Raw genomic sequence first — 21488 nt, 5'->3', positions numbered from 1 at the left:
TCTAGAAGCAACTTGAGCAATGAGTCCTTGTGTTTTGCCATCTAGAAGGCCACTTCTTTTGTAAAGATCAACAGGAACATTGCTTAATTCTTGTGGTAAGAATACACGTAGCAACGTAAGAGAATTTGCTATGATAGCAAACAGCTTTAAAAAAATGACTGCATTTCAAATGGAAAACGTCCATTTTGTCCCTGTGCTGGGAAAGGTGGATCATTTACACAGGCTGATTCTCATCTTACGCCATTTACAAGCTAAATGCTGATGCAAGGTTTCACACTTTGATATGTATTTGCATCTTCTAAGCCTGCATGGTGTGGCTGGTAAGCGCTCTCCTGCAGAGAGTTGATGAACAGTGACTGCTGCTTGAACGCTGGCACTTTTCCCACTGTATTACATCCAGATTTGACAACCAGCCCTCATAGATGGGGAACCAGAACCACCAAAACCTTAGATCAAATACAATTCCAATTAGTGAGAGTAAGGCAATGTAGTACAGGGTACCAGTGGTCAATTTTGCATGCAGGTGTTGCATCAGTGCAAATCATTGGTTTTGCTTCAGGTTTGCATACACTCTAAGAACAGCTCCATCTTTGCTCTGAGCCACAGAGCAAACAACCCTCATTAGGTTGTTACAAAATTTTCTGTAGCAGCAATTGGTAATTTGCTTGTATAGCCTTCGTAGAGTCTTGTGACCATTCACTTTTACATCCACCCCTATTCTGCAGTCAATGACTTTTTGCTCTATGTAGCAGTAGGGTTGATGTGTATGACAATTTCTTGACTCTTATTTATATCTAATCATGGCACTGTTATTGGACTGACAGGAATTTAGCTCTTTTCCAGCTGTAACAACTAATTGCAAGGACTGCTGGGTAGTCACAGAATCACAGAACGGCTGAGGCTGGAAGGGACCTCTGGAGGTAGCTGGTCCAACCCCCTGCTCGGGCAGGGCCATTTAAAGCCAGTTGCCCAGGACCACGTCCAGGCGGCTTTTGAATATCCTCAAGGATGGAGACTCCACCACCAGTCTGGGCAACCTGTGCCAGTGCTCAGTCACCCTCATAGTGAAAAAGTGTTTCCTGATGTTCAGAGGGAACATCCTGTGTTTCAGTTTGTGCTCACTACCTCTGGTCCTGGCGCTGGCCACCACTGAAAAGAGCCTGTCATCTTTGCACCCTCCCTTTGGGTACTTATGTACATCGGTAAGGTCCTCCCTGCACCTTCTCCAGGCTGAACAGTCCCTGCTCTCTCAACCTTTCCTCATAAGAAAGGTGTTCCAATCCCTTCATCATCTTGGTAGCCCTGTGCTGTACCCTTTCCAGTATGTCCATGTCTGTCTTGTACTGGGGAGCCCAGAACTGGACACAGTACCCCAGGTGTGGCCTCACCGATGCTGAGAAGAAGGATCACCTCCCCTGAATGGGTGGCAGTACTTTGCCTAGTGCAGCCCAGGGCACTGTATGTCTTCTTCATGGCAAGGGCACATGGCTGGCTCACGTTCAACTTGGTGTCTGCCAGGACCCTGGAGTCCTCTTCTGCAAAGCTGCTTTCCAGCTGGTCAGCCCCCAGCATGTACTGGTGCCTGGGGTTACTCCCAGTCTTTGGGGTGGGTGTCCCAAAATGGGGCTTGGACCCCAGGGACTCTGAAGTTTTGGCCATCCTTGGCCGAAGTTTGGGGAAATGCAGTTGTCAGATATTCCATGTGGTTTAGCTGTGCCCTGTAAGATACAGGATAATGCAAAATACGTTCAGGATGAATGGCTGTATTACCATGCAAATGTGTCTGTTGCTGTCTGAAGCCAGTGCTGGGGAACTTGCCACTAGTGTCTGGGGGTTTTAGTGTTTTTGTCTTGTAATTATCAAAATGGTTTGCTCTGTTCTGAATTACTGGCATGAATAAAACCTCATACTTAGCTGCTCATCCTTGGAGCATGCTTTTTGTGCCAATATGCATCATTTATATAGTAATGGCCATCTGATCATCAGACTATTCTTCCCTGCATCTAGTTCTCAATATTGACTGCTCTCATAACCATTAGTCCTTTTTTTTGGAGGGGACACACAAATTCCTGAAGGACTTATTTTTCCTTATAGGAACAAGGAGGTAGCAATTGGAAGCAACAGTAGCAGCAAGCAGTGTGTGCAGAAATTTGTTCTTGTGATATGTCTTTGCCATTAATTTCTCCTTCAGTCCCTCCTCCTGCTTTCTGTCTTCTGCGTGGTGGTGACTAGCTGTCCTTTGACTTGAACTTGGGCATGGAGAGCTTGTAAGCCCCATGGTACTGCTGGGAAGGTGGGGCTGATATACCTGGTTGGTAGGGATTTTGCTTTAGCCCGTCTGAAGTCCTTTAGTTTTACCATCACTCGTCAAAGATAAGGTGGGATGTCTCCCTGCTATTTCAGGGTGAAGGAAACTGTGAAAAGAAGCAGATGCCTGGGAAGAAACAGACAGGCAGAGCAAGCCATTTCCTCTCACTGCTAGTTGGAGTGAGAGGAATGGGGAGGCTGTCCAGTGGGGAGATTTTATTTTATAAAATAGAGGAGGAATTGCTAAAATATTAAAGTCCCAACAGAGAGCTGCATAGTAAGTATGTTGCTATTGTGCTAATGGAGGCAAATGGATGCTGCTGTTATATCAATATTAAAAGCATTTAATAACAGCGGTGTTCCTCCAGTTGGAACTGTGAGTTTAATGTGTCTGCATCTGAGGGGCTTGGATCTTGCTGGTAAACACAGTCAGTCCTAGGGCTGGCATCAGAGTCAGGAAGTTCGGCTGCGAGCTTGGCCTACACATCCAAGCCAGCATCATCTGTAAGATGCCCGTGTGTGTTCAGGCAGAAACTAGCATGCTGCGCTTTCCCAGTCGATAACACAGTGTTCATATTGCACTAGCAGGACACTGATGATGGCATTCTGCATTTTAGAGAGGGAAAAGAGAGCAGCTAACTGGCTGTGCGATCCCTGAAAGTAGTAGTTTGTCATTTCCACTCCCATCTTTCCAATAATTTATACACTGGGATAAAACAAAGGTCTGCTGCTGCTGATATATCTATGGGTTTATATGCCTCATTGATTATTACAGTATGACAACTTACACCGTAGGAAAAACTGTTCTGGAGCCTAGAAAAGTGAAAGGTTAAAAACGCTTTTGGTTCCTTTCGCTTAAGTGGAACGAATAAAACAAAGTGTCTGGAGCAAAGTTTCAGAAAAGAAAGTTTTCTGAAATGAGAAACTGATTCTGAAGAGTCAATTAAGATGATGATACAGGTATAAACACAAAGCAGCAGGGACTTAAATACAGAGCGTTCCCGCAGGCAACAATAACATGCACATCCCCATATAGGAGAACTGCAGATTCCGTGATTCCTGCCTCTTGCAGAGACCACAGGACAGACTCTACTCGGAGACTGACCTTTCTTTACATGTGAGCCTTTTATATTGACATCTTTTTGCATGGACCTTCTGCTTTTGCTGCTTTTGGTTTTACCTTGAAGCCCCAGGTGTTTATTTAGCTAAGGATGAAGATGGCTGTGCTGTAACAGCGGCTATTAGCAGAATTTCAATATTTTAGATACAGCACAGAAAAATCGCTGCTCAGAAATGAAGGAGGAAAAATTACCTGAATATAGATGGACTTACAGTTTGGACTATTGCACCTGAACCCTCCCTCCTGCAAATGAAAATCTCTGCATGTGATCCAATGTTGATGCCATTTAAGTGGTGAGGAGTCTTGCATTGATTTAGGTGCTCCTGGGATTCTAATCCCAGCACTGTTCTGGGTCTAGCTGAGTTACGGCACGCTACTGCCATTCAGGAATAATAACTTCACCATTCCTCACTGCGCAGGTTTGGTTTGATGCTTGATATAATTTAAAATGGCTACGTATCCCACGTTGGTGGCCCAGGATGAGGGGGAAGCACATTCACTCTCATTTTCTCCTTTCTGACAGCTATTTAGAGATGCTACTTTGGGGCAGGTTTGGTGAAAGACAAACAAGGCTATGGAGATACTGCAGAATGGGGCTAAAATAATGAAGGTTACAGGTTGAGTAGATGGAGGTTGTGGTCAGATGCACTCTGATACTTGTTTTGGAGACTGCTGCAAACCTAAATTGACTGAAGCAACAAACAGTGCAAATGTGATTGTCTGCTTCACGTTCTACTGGATGCATGAGGGCTAATTGGTGAGTGCAGCAATGAGAATACTGGCTTAAAAGTTTCCTTTGGCTTTCATTAAAATGCCAATATCTTTGAATCACTAGCTAGCCCAACAGCACCTTGAGGGTGTGACACGATATTTTTTCCCCCACTTGTATGACTCCCAAAGAAGCCTTTATCTTCCTGAATGCTCTGTGCTGCGTTCAGGCCTGCAGTGCTGTAGTTCATTAATGCTCAGACTCCTACTTCCAGAGATGCTAATGTCTTCCAGAGAACTTCAGGCACCCATCATCATCAGCTGTCATATTACTAAATGCTCAAGGCATGGATAAGAACACGCACAACGCAGTATGATAATTTACCTCACATCCAAAACAGATGAAGATAGTCTGCAGCATTGCAGCCGGAAAAAAGGAAAGTGATTAAAATGACAACCACATCTTGAAATCTAATAACTTTTAGAGTCTGATGGGTGTCTTTCTTCCTGTTCCCTGTCATTTTCATATTGTATTCTCCTGTAAATTAAGGCTTATTCTCTGCTCCAGGTGCTGCAGGATGAACTGATGTTTGTCGGGGAAAAGCTGGGGCTGGGCTGTACCAGAGAGCAGGCAGTGCCAGGTACTGCTGGAAAGCTGCAGTGTGCACACACGGAAAAATGACTGTCTGAGCTATTAGAGAAGGCAAAACACCGAAGCTGCTGCTGTCAGGCATGATGTACAGCTTGCTTTTGCACTTACAAGTGCCTTCTACCCCAGAAAAAACTGGAGGTAGTTTTCTTCTTTCTGCTTAAAGACTTTCAATCCGTTCCTTTCCCTGAAAGCAAGATCAATATAATTATTGTGAAGGAGATTCCTGTCCCTAACTGTACATCAACCAGTCTCTATCGTATGAAAGTGTTTTAATATATGTTAGTTTACATGAGGCAGTGACATTTTACTGGAGGCTTTGGCAGTGTTTGTGTGTAAGCGTAATGCACCGAAGGCCAGCCCAGCCCAGCTCTGGAGAGAAGGGCTTTGCCTCTGGGAAGCTCAGAGCTGTCTGCCAGGGATCGAAAATGCCCTTGAACCCCAGAGATAATGCCAGCAGCATCGCACCTGCTCATTTGGAAGGTGTCAAGGCCCCGTGTAAACCCACATTTGGGGCGCCCCGGTTTGGCTGGGACACAGGAGGTGATTCATGGCTCTGGGCGCTCTCCAGGCCGTCTCGCAGCCTCCCTGGCCGTCCATCATGGCGCCCATCCCCTGCCAGCCTCCGAGGCCTCCCCGCAAGGAGTCCCATGATTTCTCCTGGGGTGTCACTTTTTCTCTCATGTTCAGCTTGTCTTCCTGACTGGAATTCTGCCAAGGATGTCTGGTCTCTTGGGCAGGGTCACACCGTCCTCCCCTGTAGGAATTCTCCCTCAGGCTGGGGAAGTGCCCCCAGCTCATTCACCTTCTGGAACCTTCTCTGCTCTTCCACTGAATCATTACCTTCAGCTCGGTTTTTTATTGTTTTGGGGGATCTTTTTTTTTTCCTTGGGTAACATTTTTTCCCCTGCTTTTATTGGCTTGCCAAGACGAGCAGTTCGCAGTTCATTGTACCCTCCAGCACCTGCAGGCTTTTGGTGGCAGGAGAGCAGCACCCTCACCGCCTCTGAGGGACAGGGGCCGCGCCTGAGGGGCTCTGAGGGGCGGGAGGGGGGGGACGCGGGGTCCTCCGCGCCGCCAGGGGGCGCCACCGCCGCCGTCGGGTGACGTCTGCCGCCGGGGCGCGGCGGCGGCTGCGGGGGCCGCGCTGAGAAGGCGGCGGCGGCGAGCGGCTGTGCTTGGTGGGGCCCGGCCGCCCCACCGCCACCCCGCGGGTGAGTGCTCCGCTGCGCTTCCCCCCTTCCCGCCGCCGGTGGGCTCTGCGGGGCCCGGGCGGGCGACGGAGAGCCGGGCCGGGCCCGTCCCCGCCTCCCGGGGGGCGGCCGGGGCCCCTGGGGCCTTGGGCACAGCAGGCCGGGCCCGGAGAGGCGGGGCGGCGGGGGACGCTCGGGTGGCCGCCGTGGGGTGCGGGGGGGTGGCCCTGCCTTGTGTCCGCGGCTGAGGGGGGCTGAGGGGTGCTGTCCTCCGCGGGGCTTGTGCCTGAGGCGTTCCCCGGGGAGCCCCGCCGAGCAGGGGCAGGCGGGGGGCGGCACGGCCGCCTGGGGCCCGGGCTGCGGGGGCGCCGGGCGGGGGGGGCCGCGGCTGTGGGGTGGCAGCTGCGGGCGCTCTGCTCTCTCCAGGGCTCCGCAGTCGCCTGTTCCTTCTCCAGGGCTGCACTCTTACAAAATTGCATTCCTCGTTTATATTATTTTTAAAAGGAAAGCGTGGTTCGTGTTCTTAAGCGACGCTGTTATAATAGACACAAGTAACAGCTATATAAAAGTCTTGCTAATTAACTTTACAGAGTGCTTGCGGTTTGATTAACACGGCTTCAGCGTTCGTGCGCCTTTGCTGTATGTCATATGTTTGTGCGGGTTTTGCTCAAGAGCATTTAAATTGTGGATGGCACGGGCCATTCGTGAACAAGTTTAGCTTATTCAGCAGGAGAACCGACATCTTGGTAACCCATCAAACAAGGATAAAAGCAAAAATGGGCAGATCTAACAATAAAATAATTATATTAAAATGCTTTTCTTTCAGTGGCTGTGTTTAAAGCACAACATTTTTCTAAGAAATGGGTTTAAAATAAAACAGAGTTTTTACACACTTGTGCTATTGTCTTTTTTTCTACTGTAGTCTTGTGGAAGAGAGGGGAAAGGGGACTACCACCACCTTCCTTGGTAGTAAGAGAGGCAGAGCTCTGCCTCAGAGTCTGTATTTCTGCAAGAGAAGGGGGAAGGTGCTACCTACATAGCTTCATAGCGAGAGCTCAAATGAGTGCTCTTTGAAGCCATTTTTTATATCAGAAGGATTTTGGAATAAGTGTTTGGAAAGTTAGAAAAACATAAGGAGTGCCGTGGGATTCAGCAAGCAAGCAGTTTCTCTGTCTGTCTAGTCATCCTGATAGGTATTGTATGAATACAGTTCAATATTTTTGCTATGTAGACTGGTCACCCTCAAGCTGTGGGACTTCTGTGACTGCTTCAGTACGAGCTGCTGCTGCAATCTGTCCTGTGCACTGTGTGGTGCTCCCGAGTGCCCCTTGTGCTGGGCCCTGCAGTATCTGACTTACCCAGATACGTAGTTGGTTTTTCTACCTGGATTTGGCTGCAGCTAGTGCCAGGACAACACAGTGGACGAGTATGAAGGCAGAGCTGCCAGTGGGACTTTTCTTTTTGGTAATAGCCTGTTGTGGTAAGAGCCAAAGCCTTAGTTGTACTGTGAGTGTCAGAAGAAACTTGTTTCATAAAATTAAGTGGGCCTCTGTTGTATCTCGTGGAATTTGTGAAAGATTCAGCTATGCCTGTTCTTCAGTGAAGAAGAGATTAACGGAAAAGAATGTGTAGTGAATGGCAAAGGATGGTTATCAACAAAGTAGAATGTGTAAGATGAAGAGCAGGATGAGGTACTGGCAGTGACGAGGCAATGTGAAACCTTGAAGGTGAGGATGAGCAGTTTGAACTTTTGGGGGAAAGACAAATTGCCTGTCACTGTGAAAGCTTCAGAGGCTAGCCACAGATAATTTGGACTCCCTGTTTCTGTTAACGCTGGATGCTTGATAGTGCTATGACCAGGATGTAGGCTGCCAAAGGAAGGAAAATTGTGATAGAAAACTTAATTGAATTGTGTTTACTTATACTGCAAGGAGGAGGGATGGAGTTGAGCAGTCCAGCATTCAGATTGCATCTTTCACAGCTTCAGTGCTTTAACCTTCTGCCTGTACACCAGCAGGAAACCAAAAACATTATTGGTTGACTTCGTGCTGGGTAAGGAAAGCCTGTTCAGTTTCATTTCCCAGCTTGATTTGGAAAACTTGTCAATATGTAGTGTCTCGTAAATAAAAAGACAGCAGAAAGTAGCAGTTAAGGTATTCAGGTAAGGAATGCTGGCACATGAAGTGAGCAAAAGTGATTGCATCAGTCAGAGCTGGAAATGAGCTAAAATATTCATAAATCAAATACAAATGCACCATCACATTACATCTGGTGAGTCATTTTGTCCTCTTGTACCTGGGTAACCCTTTTATGTATCTAGAAATGAGCTTTTTGCGGAGAACAGATTTGATGTTACGGCTCTGGAGTAGTTACGAGAGGAAGGTTTTATTTACAATTTCTGTAATCCCCATCCCTAAGCCCATGGCTTGTTTGTCGATTTTAAAGTTAGAGGAGATCCCTAGCAGAACCCAGTTTGGCCTTGTAGATAATGCAGGCCATAGATTGCAGTCTGTGATTCCTGGTCTTAGTTTTGAAATGATAAACAGCTTTAAAAGCAGCCTTTGCTATCATTCTGCATACTTTTTAAAATAAGCTATGTGCTAATGTTTATTAGAAACTACTTTCTAAATTCAGGACTGCTCTGTGTATGCATATTTCACAAGTCTGTAATACAGATTAGAAAGGACACATTATTTTCCTCTGGAGGTCGTTAAATGAGAGTGAAAATTACTGAACAGGTACAGCTTTGCTTTTCACTTTATCCTGCTATTGGGAATGTTGTACAGATGCTGAGCAAGATATGTTAGTCTGCTCTTAAGATTATATCTCCAAGACACAATTTGGAATTTATGGCATGGGCTGTTTTATAGACTTTGCCAGTTTTTTGGGGTTTTTTTTGGATTTGTTTTTTTTGGTTTTTTTCCTCAACCAAGTTTGTCACTATTATTCAGTAAAGGTCTTAACCTTTGAGCTGCCTTGTACCTACTTGGTCTTTAGGATTTTGCTTTTTAAAAAATTTTCGCTTCTTATGGGCTATACTTGCATTTGTTAGGAAGCTGCAGCTTTCCATGATTGAAAACTGTGATTATGTGTACATGTGGCTGGTACTTTGCTGCCATTTAGGAATTTGTGGTACTTGATTGTGAGCAAAAGAAGCAAGGAACACTTGCTGTTCCTGGGGGTGCAGATGCAGGCGTTTTATATGCTCATCTGTGGCCTCAAGGGTTGCAACACTTATATTTTTCAGATGTGCAGCAGTTGCACAGCATTTAAAGCATTTTGATCTTTTTAGTCTTTATGTATGATTTTATAGAAATACGCATTGATATAATAATCCCTGTTATATTGCAACGCCAGGCAGCATGTAAGGTCAGGTTAAACATTAGCAAACTGTGGTTTATATCTTCTATTTATATGTGGGAAAAGCAGCTATGCTGAATAATACTTTATGGCATTTACTCTCTAAAATCTTCTTTGGATTATTTCTAATAGTATTGACATTTTACTGACTAGCAGTTTTTAGAAAAGGCACATTATGCATATCTTGTACATGATTTCATGATTTCTCGACAAGTAGTAATGTGGAGATCAGAGGTGCTGTCAGAATTGAACAAACAAATTAATTTCAAGCATTTTACAGTGAAATATATTGAAAGAAGTGCGAGTTAATTACAATTATCTGAGAGTCACTGATACTGACTGTGGTATTATTTTGATTTATGTTTTCATAGCCATCGTGAAACTATGTGGAAATGGGGTAGTGGTGATGATTCTCCTTCCAAAACAGTAGTAAGTATTAAGCTACTATTAAAATAATATTTTCTTAAGAATTTCTGACAGAGAGAGTCTTTAATTGATGATACACTAATCATATGTATTTGCTCTTCATAAATAAGTTGCTTAATTAGTTTTGCTGTGACTTTCAGGTTGCGTTCTTGCTTTCTGTGTACTTGGTATTTAATCTCTTATGCATAACACAGCTGCTCTATTCCTCTTCACTATGCTTATCTTGCTTTAAGAAAGCATATGTAGGAATTACATAAACTTTATCCCAAGTGTAATTTTTTGTGTTTAGTAGCTTCAGTATCAGTATTTTATTGTCACTAGGTTCAGTAACAGTGAAACACAGTAACACTGATTGTTACAGTGTAAATCCAGTAAATTGGGGAATTCAGTTTTCGATACCTAGGATGCTTTGATGGTTTTGCTGTATTTAAAACTAATATTTCTAAACGAGTTTCTAGGATTTATAATTTCATGTGTCTATCAAACTTGCTAAAAGCAGTCTGGTATAGGTACATATAGTATATGTAAGTTTTAGTATTGCACTCTTAATAAGATTTGCTGAATGTTTTTAAAAAAACCCAGACAAAAAACAACTGAAGACTTTTTGCAGAAGCAGTGTTGTCTGCACCATTTTGTTTGAACAGAGTATACCTAATGTCTGCAGGCTACAGGCTCACAAGATGAAAGAAGCATGTCGGTGACAGATTTGACTGAGCAGCTGTCAAGTACTGAACAGCTGGTAACGCAGCTAAAGGAGCTTGTCAGAGAGAAGGATGCTGAGCTTCAAAATAAAGATCTTCAATTAAAGGTACCATGTGTGTATTCTTCTCAGAAAGACTATTTAAAACCCCCCTTCAGTCCTGTTTATCATGAGCTGGTTTTGTATGTATGAGCTTACAGTCTGAGAGCTACTCTAGGCATGCAGGAAGGGTTGGTCACAATGAGCTGTTATGGTTCCTGGATGTTACTGCTTTTTGCTTGTGTCTTCCATGCCAAAATCTAAAATTAACTTTTGTTAAAAAATCAAGCCCTGAATTTGTATTGCTATCAAAAAAAAGGAGAATTTCTAACATTATAATGCTCTGGATTCTATACAATAATAACAACAATGCACAGAAAGTTTAAATAATTAAAGGAAGGTTGTTTCATATATGCAGACCTGTTGCATGTGACACTATCATGTCTCATCAGGGGGAAGATTTTTCCAGTCATCACTTTAGATTTCTCTCTCGCTCTCTGTGTTTGTGTGGTGGTTTTTGTTTTTTTTTTTTTTTTAATGGAAGAATTGAAGGATGCAATTGTTCATGTAGCTGATTTAGTCCTTCATAACTTTGATGTTTGTAGGAGGAGAAGGAATCTGCTGATGCGAAACTTTCCAAGTTGAAGTTGCAAAACAAAGCCAAGGTTGCATCATTAACCTCACAGCTGGAAGAACTCAAGAAACAGTTATCAGTATCAGGAGGCTTAGGGGCAAAGGCAGAACAAAAAAAGGTAAGTGTCCTTATATTTTAGAGCAAACCATTTCTGTAAGGCTGTAGACAGTTTTGTGTGCTGGACTCAGATGTGCGACTGAAGTTGAAACTTTGAGCTGAGTCAGATTAGGATCAGGGTAGACTGTGTGGGTACTGTCAGTCCATATGTGTATTTGTATTTAATTCTTTTATCTTTCTATAGAAGTTCAGAAAACTCTATATTCCTTTCAAATTGTTTTAGCAAAGAAATTCTTGCTAATCTTCATCTTATTAGCAGCTCAAAGTCCTTAACACATGAATCGGGAAGATAAGTTTGAGAAGAAATGAAAACAAGCCCTAAGTTTTTACTTTAATATCCAAGATAAAAATGGAAAGATAAAAATGTCCTTTGTAGCAAAATGTAAATTAAGTGTTGGAATGTCTCGTTTAAGTTACCAGTGTTTTACTGTTAACAAAGATTCTCAGCTCTGTTTGTAGTAGTGCAGTTGTGTGATTCAAAATAGCATATATAAGGCTTTAATATTTCTGGGGTATTTGTTTATTAAAGGTGTGCTGAAGGAGAACAGAAACAAATCAGTTTGTTGACATCTCTAGGTGTCCTTAAAGACACGCAGTAGCTCATTATTTATGCTCCTGATCTATTTTGCTAATAAAAAATATTCTTAGCACTTGATTTCTCTTGTAAGGGCAAATAATTTCTGTAACCTAGTAGTTACTCCTACTGAAATTCTGATCTGAAATGTGCTTATGAATGGCTTAATTTACGCTTCCCCCCACCCCCCAGTCCTTTTCCCCCCTGTGAGTTACATGGACTACACTTGCCAGATTACATGGGTTACAATTGCCAGAGGAAGTGAATGCCCTTATTGCATATTGCAGTCTACTTTGTAGTAGTAATTATCATTAATAATTGAAATACAAAGATTTTTACAAGCTTGATGCAAATTCTGTGCCTGATTTATCTGCTTCTGTATGGAATATGTAATCTATAACAGAACTGAAACCCAAGTCATGAGGAAAGTCCCCTTTTTCCCACCAGTGTTATCTGAATAGGTAGAGGTACAGAAGTTAGGTGCTTACAGAATACAAAACTCTTGTGTTTTTGCAGGCATCAAAAGATGGCGACCAGGAAAATGCTGCAGCAAATCGTGGCAAAATATTAGTACTGAGAAGGAGAATTGAAGAACTAGAATCCCAGATCACACAAAAAAATGAAGAGTTACAAAAAAAGGTGGTGTTTTATATGATGACAAGTCTGTGGCTTTTCACATTTGCTTACAGGATTATGGTTAAATGTATTTATTTAAATATATTTATCTATTTAATGATATGTTACTACGTAGTAGAACAAGTTGCTACTAAGATATTCTGCGAGTTTTCTGTTGAGTAGACGGAGAAGTTTATATGTTAGAACCTGCTTGAGGAAATGCAGTGAGAATTCTGTCATTGTGTCTTCAGCAAGGGAATCCTCAAGCATGCTTTTGTAGCCATTTGAAAATGAATGGAATAGTATACATAAATAAGAATTTGTGGGTTAATGTTATATTTGAATCTTGTATTTTGAACAAAGATGCTGGTTTGCTTCAGTTTTTCTTGTTGCAAAAGTAAGTCCTAAGAGGGTGGAATGTAGACAAGGGATAGTTTCATGTTATGGTTTGTAGCTGTTTTGTGCAGTGATCTGTTCTGTGGGCAGGACTGTTCATTGTTGAAAGTGGCAGGAACATGAACGCTGCAGAATTTCAAAGAGAAAGGTTCAGTAATTAAGGATTACACTTAAAATTGAACCAGGCTATAAATTTGATTGTAGTTTTTTCGGTACCCTAATACAGGGAATAAGGAAATAATGAAACTGTTCACCTGTTCTGTGCTGTAGATGGTGGAAGTATAGCTTACAAGGAATTCTGTCTTTTCATTTTCAGAGTGTTGAATTGGAGGCCCAGCGCTGTCGTGGGGCTGAAATGGATGCCATGCTGGCAGAGAAAGAAAAGAAGTTAGCTGAAAGAGATGCTTATATCATCGATTTACAGATAGCGTGTGGATCAAGTGGTGTTGCCAATGAAACACTCTTGCCCAATGAAGAATTGAAGGTATATTAGCAGCTCAAATATAAAATCTCCATAGAGGTTTCAAGAAATCAACGAATTCTGATGCGTTATACAGTGGATCCTTCTCTGAAGCACAAATCCTCTGCAGTTATTCATGTGAATAAAAATTCTTTACTGATTATTTTCATTTATGTTAGTAGATCTATATTTATTTACTTCTTTTGTCAGTACCATTTATACATAGTATTGACTTCAGAATCTGCTGGCAAATTTAATTCAGATTAAACTCAAAATTCAGGTTTGGATTTAATGTTGCTTTAGCTGAGGGAAGGGCTAAGAGGTGTGGCTCTGTGGTGATTGCTATGTCTTTTGTCTGGGTTCATTCTTCTAATTGTCTTTTGCTTTGCGTTCTGAAGAATCAGCTGGCGGTTAAGGAGTCATCACTACAAAGCATGCAGATACTAGTGCAGAACCTTACCAAGAAGGTTGGAGACAGTGAAGAAAAATGTAGCTTGTTCCAGGAACAGATTGAGAGTCTTAAAAATATTCAGAGCAAAGAAAGAGAGCGTTTCCAAGGAAAAGAAGCTACATATATGGAAAATGTAAGTAAATGCACTGCAAAAATATTTACATGCTTTGGTGGGAGAAGTGGTATCTCGGCTGCAGTGTTTCTTTCTCAGTAGTTAAGAAATGCCACTTTTAATTCTGATGATTCTTGAGTAAAAATCTGTATGGTGTTGGAGTGAAAATAACAAAGCAGTAGACAGTTCGTGCTGGTGATCACTGAAGCTGAAAGTTCATGCAAGCAGGGAGTTCAACCATTTGGCTGATGTTTGTGCATGGAGAAACTAGTGTGTAACAGAGTGAAATGAGCTGTGCAGGGTTCCAGCTGAAGAACCTCCAAATATCTCTTTAGCACTACATCTCAAGGTGCAAAATTGCATGCCAGCAACAGTAGTGTTTTTGGATTATTGCAACCATTCTCGGCAGAAATGGCTATTTCACAGATCACTTTCACTTGTGCCATGAGCTACCCGACACACTTTTTGGCATGAAAACATGGAAAAATGGTTGTGTTTTCCTCTTGACTAAAAAATAGCTGAAGAAGTTTGGTGTACTGAAGGGGAAGCTTTTCTAGAAGTTAGCAGCTGATTAACAGGCCAAGACAAACAATAACAACTTGTTAAATAATACTTTAAAAAAAAAAAAAAAGAAAAAGTAGAACTATGGAGCATGTTACCCGTTCCTTGATGTTACCGCGCTCTTCCAACTCCCTTGGAAGCTTAATCTCAAATTTTAATGTGATGTGCCTGATCTCTCAGCATTTGAGTTCTACCACATATGAAACTCTGTATTTTCCACATCATTTGATGCCTGAGTTTATCTGTAACAAAAATGCTACTTCTGATCCTGAGCGTGACCATACCCATTTAGCAGCACACAGGGAATTAGTTTTGATACAGGAAAGAAGGAAAAATACAAACAGTTGAGAATGTGAAAGCCATTTTGGCGAGCACAATATCATCCCAGAGGTATAAATCTGAGTAGGACTTCATGTGAATTTATTCAAAATTGATAGAAACTTGCTAGAAATTAACATGATCAATGTAATCTTTTAGAAATTAGAAGTCTCATAACAATGTCATCCAAAAAAGAAAGGTGAAAATCTGTGATATTGAACAAGAATGAACAGTACCATGCTTCTTGTTTGAAGTTTGTTATTGTGGAATTGAGGCAATTTTTTTTTAATTTCGAGTTTATCCACATGCATCACTGATATCAGTAGTCACTGACTGATTAGTATATTTACTGTTCACTGGAAGCAAATTTCAGGCTTAAGATAGGTACAGCAAGATAATATATTTTTTAGTTAGGCAATTCAGTGTGCTTTTACTGTGCCTTTGTGAACTAGTTTCATATGTACTTTCGATGTGTTTCTAGGTACGTGTGTTTCAAAATATTATCCAGGAAAAGGAAAAGGAACTGGAAGCCCAGAGAGAAAAGCATGAGCAGGAGCTCTTTAAATTAGCTGCTAAATCCGATGCAAGTGCTGACCTAGAACAGGTATGTTGCTTTGGAAACTTAGTAGCTTGCTTTGACTTAAACAAGGAAATTTGGAATCATGTAATTACCATTCTCTGCTGTGCAGTTCAGACGTCTGGTTTGGAAAATGAAGGGAAGTCTTTTTCTTTCTCTTCTGAAAGTTTTAACTCCTTTATTGATTACTTGATTATTTTTTTCTGCTAGCTACTGAAGGCCTTGAAACAGAAGCTCCATGAAAAGGAAGAAGTCATGCTGGGAAGGACACAGGTGATAGATGTGTTGCAAAAAGAACTGGATGCCAAGGACCAGCAGTTGAAAGTAAGAAATAGCATACATGAACAGCTAAACTCATCAGGGCAATTACAAGTTTAAAAAGCTGTTTGGTTGTGCACAAAAGACAGCTTTGCATAAAATATTTAGGCATTTCTCTGCGAGGCTTTGACATGTGCTAATAATGCAACCACAGTTGTGCAAAGAAATACTAATTCCAGTCAGGAGATTAACTTAAAGGAGAGGTAATTTCCATAAAATATAAAGCTGTTGACTCTCACCCATAGTTTGTCTTGATTCATTTTGGGAACTTGCCGTGTTGGGGGAGGACTACTGGCTGTCAAAAGATTTCAGCTTTTCTAGTTAGAGACTGCAGTGAGACATAACTGAGGCGCTTCCCCCCCCCCCCCCCCCCCCCCCCCCCCCGAGAGAACATTTTGTTAATTGTGTGCCTTTCCTTTTACTGTATTTCTACTGATTGCAAAAGCAATACCTAATCAAGGTTCTTTGTGTTAAGCACGTGACATGAACTCTGATTATAGCCTTTGAGTGCTGCTGCTTCAGTTCAACAGTGTAGGAAAAGGACATTGCAGTCTCTCAGACAAGCTTTTGGGACCCTTTCCTGAAACAGGCACGTTACAGCCTGTCTGGGCTGCCAGGTCCAGCATTTTAGCTACACTATTTCTGACAAATTTTCAGCTTACCAAGAGGGCTGCCAGAATCGAAATCTTACTAGAAGTAGTTTCAGCTGTGTACCCAGGTAGATGTCCTGCTTGGGTAGTTAAGCTGCATGGTAGTTTAAGCCGGTTTCATTTGTCCTTCCCATTTGTTATGCCTGCCTTATGCAGGGTTTTGTTGTTTTTTTTCCTTTTGGGTTAGATGCATCTTCCGACAGTGATGCTCTGCAAGAACTGATGGTACCTAGTGCTAGTGCATCGAGGGGACAAAAACGCATACCTTGAGGGAAGGGGGCAGCTTTGACTGTGCCAACATGAACTTTAAGCACTTAAAGCTGAGATTCCGTTACAGTTTAAATGTTAAAACAGCAGGAATCCTTGCTTTATTTACATAAGCAGTTTTAACCGTATTTTGGAAAATTTCCCTGTGCTGTTCTGTACAGCTTCTTTACTTGGGTGGTTTGTATTCTTTGGTTTAAGTATTGTGAAATTAGTTTTTTGAACAGCAGGTCCAATGTGAGTGGACTGCTGTGCTACGGTGATCTGTAATCTTTTCTACCTCTTAATGTATTAGAAAACGAATGTAAAGACATTAAAAATAGAATAAGCACTAACAGAAAACCAGTTAGTAACAAAATGTTGTAAAGAAGAACTAAATCAGTTTGCCAACTTTAATTTTAACGGATGTAGGTGACAACATCTGGGTGGCATTGCTGTGAGTATTCTTAATTTTGGTGATCACTGTTAAAGAGGTCTGCTTTGGGCTTTTTTGTTTGTTTGCTTGCTTGGTTTTTTTATATTCCATGGAACCAAATGTTGCTTTTTATTCTCTTTTCATGTATGGGAGAGGTTGCATGTAGGTTACACTCAAACAGTGATGCCATTTTGCTGAAGTCCCCGCTTCTGTTTTGGAAAGTCAGAGCTGAGTATCTTTTGTAGTAGAGCCAGGTTACGAACACTAGCCCTGATTTCTGGTTATAATGTATGTAGGAATACAGATACAGTATTTGACAGTGACACTAAAAATACTTTGCATCAAAATATGAAGGTTTTCTTTTGTTTGAGTTCTTTTTTTTTTACAGGACATTAATGAAAACATGAAACGTCTTCTGTCGGAAAAAGAAAACCTCCAGTCTAAACTGGATGCTGAGAAACATGTAATGAGAGCCCAGTTAAGAGACATGATGGAGAAACATGAGCTTGAAATGACAAAAGTTAAGGAGAAATTTAATGCTGAACTGCATGAAATTCAAGAGAAACATGAAACTGAGCTGCAAGAGAAAGATCAGGCCCTGTTTCAGCTTAAGAAACAAGTGGCAGAATTAAGTGGTAGTGGACAGACTAACTCAAAAGAAGTTGGAGATTGGGAGTCTATAACCAAAGAGAAGATGGAAGATTTGGAAGGTATCCTATTTAAGCAGTTGTTACATATCAAGGGTTCCTTTGCCCCAGACTGTTATGTATTTTATCCTTATTTCATACCTCTTGCAAGAAGAACTAATGTTAGATGTGGTGGAAGAGTTATTGCCACGCTAATTGAAAGGTATCTATGATCAAATACTGTAATAATGAGGGTCATAGGAATACCAGGGTAATCACATGAACTCTAAATTTCTCACTGCATTTTTTTGTGTTAGGTTTTTCTGTCTTGTATAAGTGTATAACTTCCAGTTGCTAAAGGAATTAAGAATAGGTCTTGTATTAATAATTTTTCTAAGGCTTTAAATAAATTTTTGTGTTTTGTTTCTTAGTACAAGTGAAATTGAAAACAGAAGAGGCCAGCAAATCTGAAGCAAAATTTCTGAAAATGAAGGCTTGGTCTAAATCAAGAATCAAACAACTGGAGGATGAACTAAAAAATGTATGTGTAACATTGAATTTAGTATTCCATGCCTGTTTTAAACTACTGTGCTTGGAGATTTGACTGAAAAAAATAAAATACGGGGTAAATAGAATATTAAAATAATTTATTGGAAGTATCTTTATATATGAATTAATGTATAAAAATGGATGGATATAAAATTTTGATGCAGGATGGAGTTTCAACAAAATAGTACAAACTGATGATACCAGCATTCAGGAGTAAAATTCCGTAGAGTTAGCTAGTTTATTGCACTTCCATATATTAGAGAAACAGCTGTTCTAAATATTACTCAAAATTCAGAATAAAGTTGCATTGACTTTGCTGTGGTTTTGGCGCATTTGCAAACCTCGTAACTATTTTTTCTTCTAGTTTTCATCAAAGGATAATGATGTATCCGCCTTAAACAATCGTGTCTCAGAATTAGAAATTGAAAATGAAGAACTACAGTCAAAACTGCAATCGTTATATGAAATCAGAACTCAAAATGGTAAAAAAAAAATCTTTTGCAGATGATTTGAAATGAAGAGGCAAAGATAAATAACTTTCTCATTTTCTTTTCCAAAGTGTATTTTTCTTTAAAAACAGGTTCTGAAGTAACTTTGTGTAACTTTGAACAATAGCAAATAGCATTTAAGTCAGAGTTACAGCTCAGCTTTTCGTTCCCTAAATCTACAAATGGGTAATTCTTGTTGCCTTTAGGCTTAGGCAGACTAGGTCTAAACTTTTGCAGGAAATGGAAAAGGCATCTTCTTAGATGGAAAAATGAGACCAAGTATACTTAGAAAATTTATCCGAGTATATACAATAAACTTTTGAGGGCAGTGAGTTGCAAGTAATTTAAGAATTATCTTTTGCAAGGATTTGAGAGAGAATTTTTGCTTCAAACTTCAGATAGTTCAGAGTCTGTGAGAGATTTTTCTGCTTCATCATGTTTTTTTCTCTGACATCCTTTCCATAAATGGAAAACGGCAGAATTTTCAGTTGTTTCAGTCTTAAGTAGTTAGCAGGTTAAATTTAAAGCACTTGTTAATATTTAATAATCAAGTCAGTTTCTCAGGTAGATGGATAACACAGCCCAACAGAGGTCTCCTAACTGAAATGAATTATCGTCTGAATTTTCATTTTGAATCTTTCTTCTAAATTTTTATTTTCAAAATTTTATTATGATTTTATTTATTGTAATTTTATACTATTAATTATATTAATTTTTTTCAATACCCCCCTCTTCCTATTAGTTTTGTGTGCTAATGAACCAAATTTATTATGTTTTTATAGAAGAATTGCTGACTAAGCTGGAAGTCTATGAAGAACAGCAGAGGAAGTTGCAAGCTGATCTTGACCAAGTTACAAAGAGAGCAGCCTCACAGGTTAACTTTAATGTTGATTTGTATGAATTAGTGATTAACTCAAGCAGGGCTAATTAAACTTTGAAAATGGTGTTAGCTGGTTTTTGGAGGTGAAAATACAGTGATATATGGAATTGTCCATATCAGTAGCTGTTCGGTTGGGTAACAAGCTGACAGATTTGAATTACTTAAGCAGAATGATTTGTACTTTGCAATGTACCTTAAATTGTATTTTTCCAGGCAGTTTACTATTTATTTAGTTACACTGAAAATGAGTCATCAAAGTGTGGCTATTATTTTGTGTACGACTGAATAGCTTTCAGAAGGAAGTAATAGCTGTAACCTTGGGAAATGTTCAGGTCTGGATAAGAAAATGAGAAGACTCGGAAAATATTGCCAAAGGGCTTTAGATGGCTTAACAGTATGCATTAATCATGGTAACTTTGTACAGCCCTAGTAGCAGAGCCAGTTTGAAACAGCTAATTGTATTTTGCTAGAAAATAATTGTTTTTTCCAGGTTTTGTGGGGAAATTGGTGGGTTTTTTGTTAAAATCTTACAGTAGTTTTTATTTTGATGGAAAGATGGAAACATTGCTATTCTGTTCACAGGAAAAAAGTTGATAGAAGTTTGTAATCCCACATAAAAACAGTTAAATATTGTTTTACTTCGAAACATTGCTAAGATGAAAATGTGCAACAAAAAGATTTTGATTAAAAAAGCCTTTTTTTTTGTTTAAAAATATTTCAGATTAGAAGTATAACTTGCAGTAGCATTTTTGATATTTTACAGAGTGGTGAGGTTTGCTTTTTACATCATCTGCAATAGCAATTATCGCTTTCATAGGTTATTTATGCAAAATGGTGAATTATAATGGATTGTTTTCTCTGTGAAAGGTTTCCCAACACTAAAATGTTATTTGCATTTTCAGTGGGATTTAGTAAATATATTTTCACATGCAATTTCTCTTGTTAGGCCAGTGAATCAGGTAGTGTGGATGAATTGCAGAGTCAGCTCTTGGAATGGCAAGAAAATGTACCTGAGTCGGAGGAGTCTCGTGATCAAGTCCGAGAAGAGAAATCTGCTATGGCCTTGAGAATGGCTCAGATTGAGGAGGAGAGAGAAGGTGAATTTTTTTATTCACAAAACATCTGTCATGCGTACATATATATATGTGTGTGCGTGTGTCTGCTGTACTTCAGACTGAATTGATAGCACACCACCATGCCTCATTTCTGTAATCATAAGATTTGTATAGTTAGTGAAATTGCTTAAACTTGCAATTTCTGCTTTTTCCTATTTCCTTGAATGTGTTTTTCGTACATTCAACTTTTTTGTGTCATTTTTATGAGTAGATGTGCTTGTTCTGTTTGCCATCTGAGTTGCTGCTCTGTAAGACTGCTTGAACTTGAAAGCTTATCGTCTGCATACGAATGATCAATGATAAAAAGTTCGCCATTGAAATGTTAAAGCTGCCTGCCTAGAACAACTGGTGAAGCTGTGGGGAACTATAGTGTTGGTTTGAATTTGATGAATGAAGGTGGTGCTTCCATAAAATGTACCCGAGACAGAGTTTCTCTTTAAATATGATTAATGAGAAACCTTTCTTAGAATATGTAGTAATCTGTTAGTGTCACTTGTATAGGTCAGCTGAATAACATCAACTGACAGTGGTTTGGAGCTAGTTAAAAATATAAAATTACAGAAGATAGCATTTCAAGTAATCTCAAGTTTTATAGTTTTCTAAATTATTAATAAAACAGATGATGTGAAGTGAAGCATCTTCTATCAGAACTTAAATTCTGGTTAAATTTCAGATAGCTTTTACTGCTTTTTTCCCTGCCATCTAGTACTAGATTATAATTTTTGCCCTGTTAACTGTGTGAGGATTACTGGCAATTCTAATGTGCACAGCCTACCATCATAATTAATCCAGTTAATTAATTTGTGTCTTCTCTTTTTAATCTGTGATTGAATTATTTTTTGTTTACATGATCGATTTGGAAGTTC

The 21488-nt window shown here is 40.3% G+C and overlaps 1 protein-coding gene across 4 annotated transcripts in view; it reads left to right on the top strand.

Moving 5' to 3' along the window:
- The first annotated feature begins 5882 nt into the window (after window positions 1-5882).
- LOC101919211 (golgin subfamily B member 1) overlaps window positions 5883-21488 on the top strand; it is a 44697-nt gene continuing 29091 nt past the window's right edge. For 3 of the 4 annotated variants that reach the window (XM_055813438.1, XM_055813439.1, XM_055813437.1), the window contains exons 1-14: window positions 5883-5998; window positions 9709-9766; window positions 10428-10571; window positions 11108-11254; window positions 12344-12466; window positions 13155-13322; window positions 13697-13882; window positions 15222-15344; window positions 15528-15641; window positions 17353-17674; window positions 18022-18131; window positions 18504-18621; window positions 19410-19501; window positions 20454-20604. In XM_055813438.1, the coding sequence (XP_055669413.1) occupies window positions 9722-9766; window positions 10428-10571; window positions 11108-11254; window positions 12344-12466; window positions 13155-13322; window positions 13697-13882; window positions 15222-15344; window positions 15528-15641; window positions 17353-17674; window positions 18022-18131; window positions 18504-18621; window positions 19410-19501; window positions 20454-20604 (1843 nt within the window). In that variant the 5' untranslated portion in view covers window positions 5883-5998; window positions 9709-9721. Of the gene's footprint in view, window positions 5999-9708; window positions 9767-10427; window positions 10572-11107; window positions 11255-12343; window positions 12467-13154; window positions 13437-13696; window positions 13883-15221; window positions 15345-15527; window positions 15642-17352; window positions 17675-18021; window positions 18132-18503; window positions 18622-19409; window positions 19502-20453; window positions 20605-21488 lie in introns of those variants that run through there. The other variant, XM_055813441.1, reaches the window with a different exon arrangement.

This window comes from Falco peregrinus, chromosome 9, assembly GCF_023634155.1.
Source record: "Falco peregrinus isolate bFalPer1 chromosome 9, bFalPer1.pri, whole genome shotgun sequence".
NCBI classification, from domain to species: domain Eukaryota; kingdom Metazoa; phylum Chordata; class Aves; order Falconiformes; family Falconidae; genus Falco; species Falco peregrinus.
The sequence above is the reverse complement of the archived record's forward strand: the minus strand, read 5'-3'. Positions and strand labels throughout refer to the sequence as shown.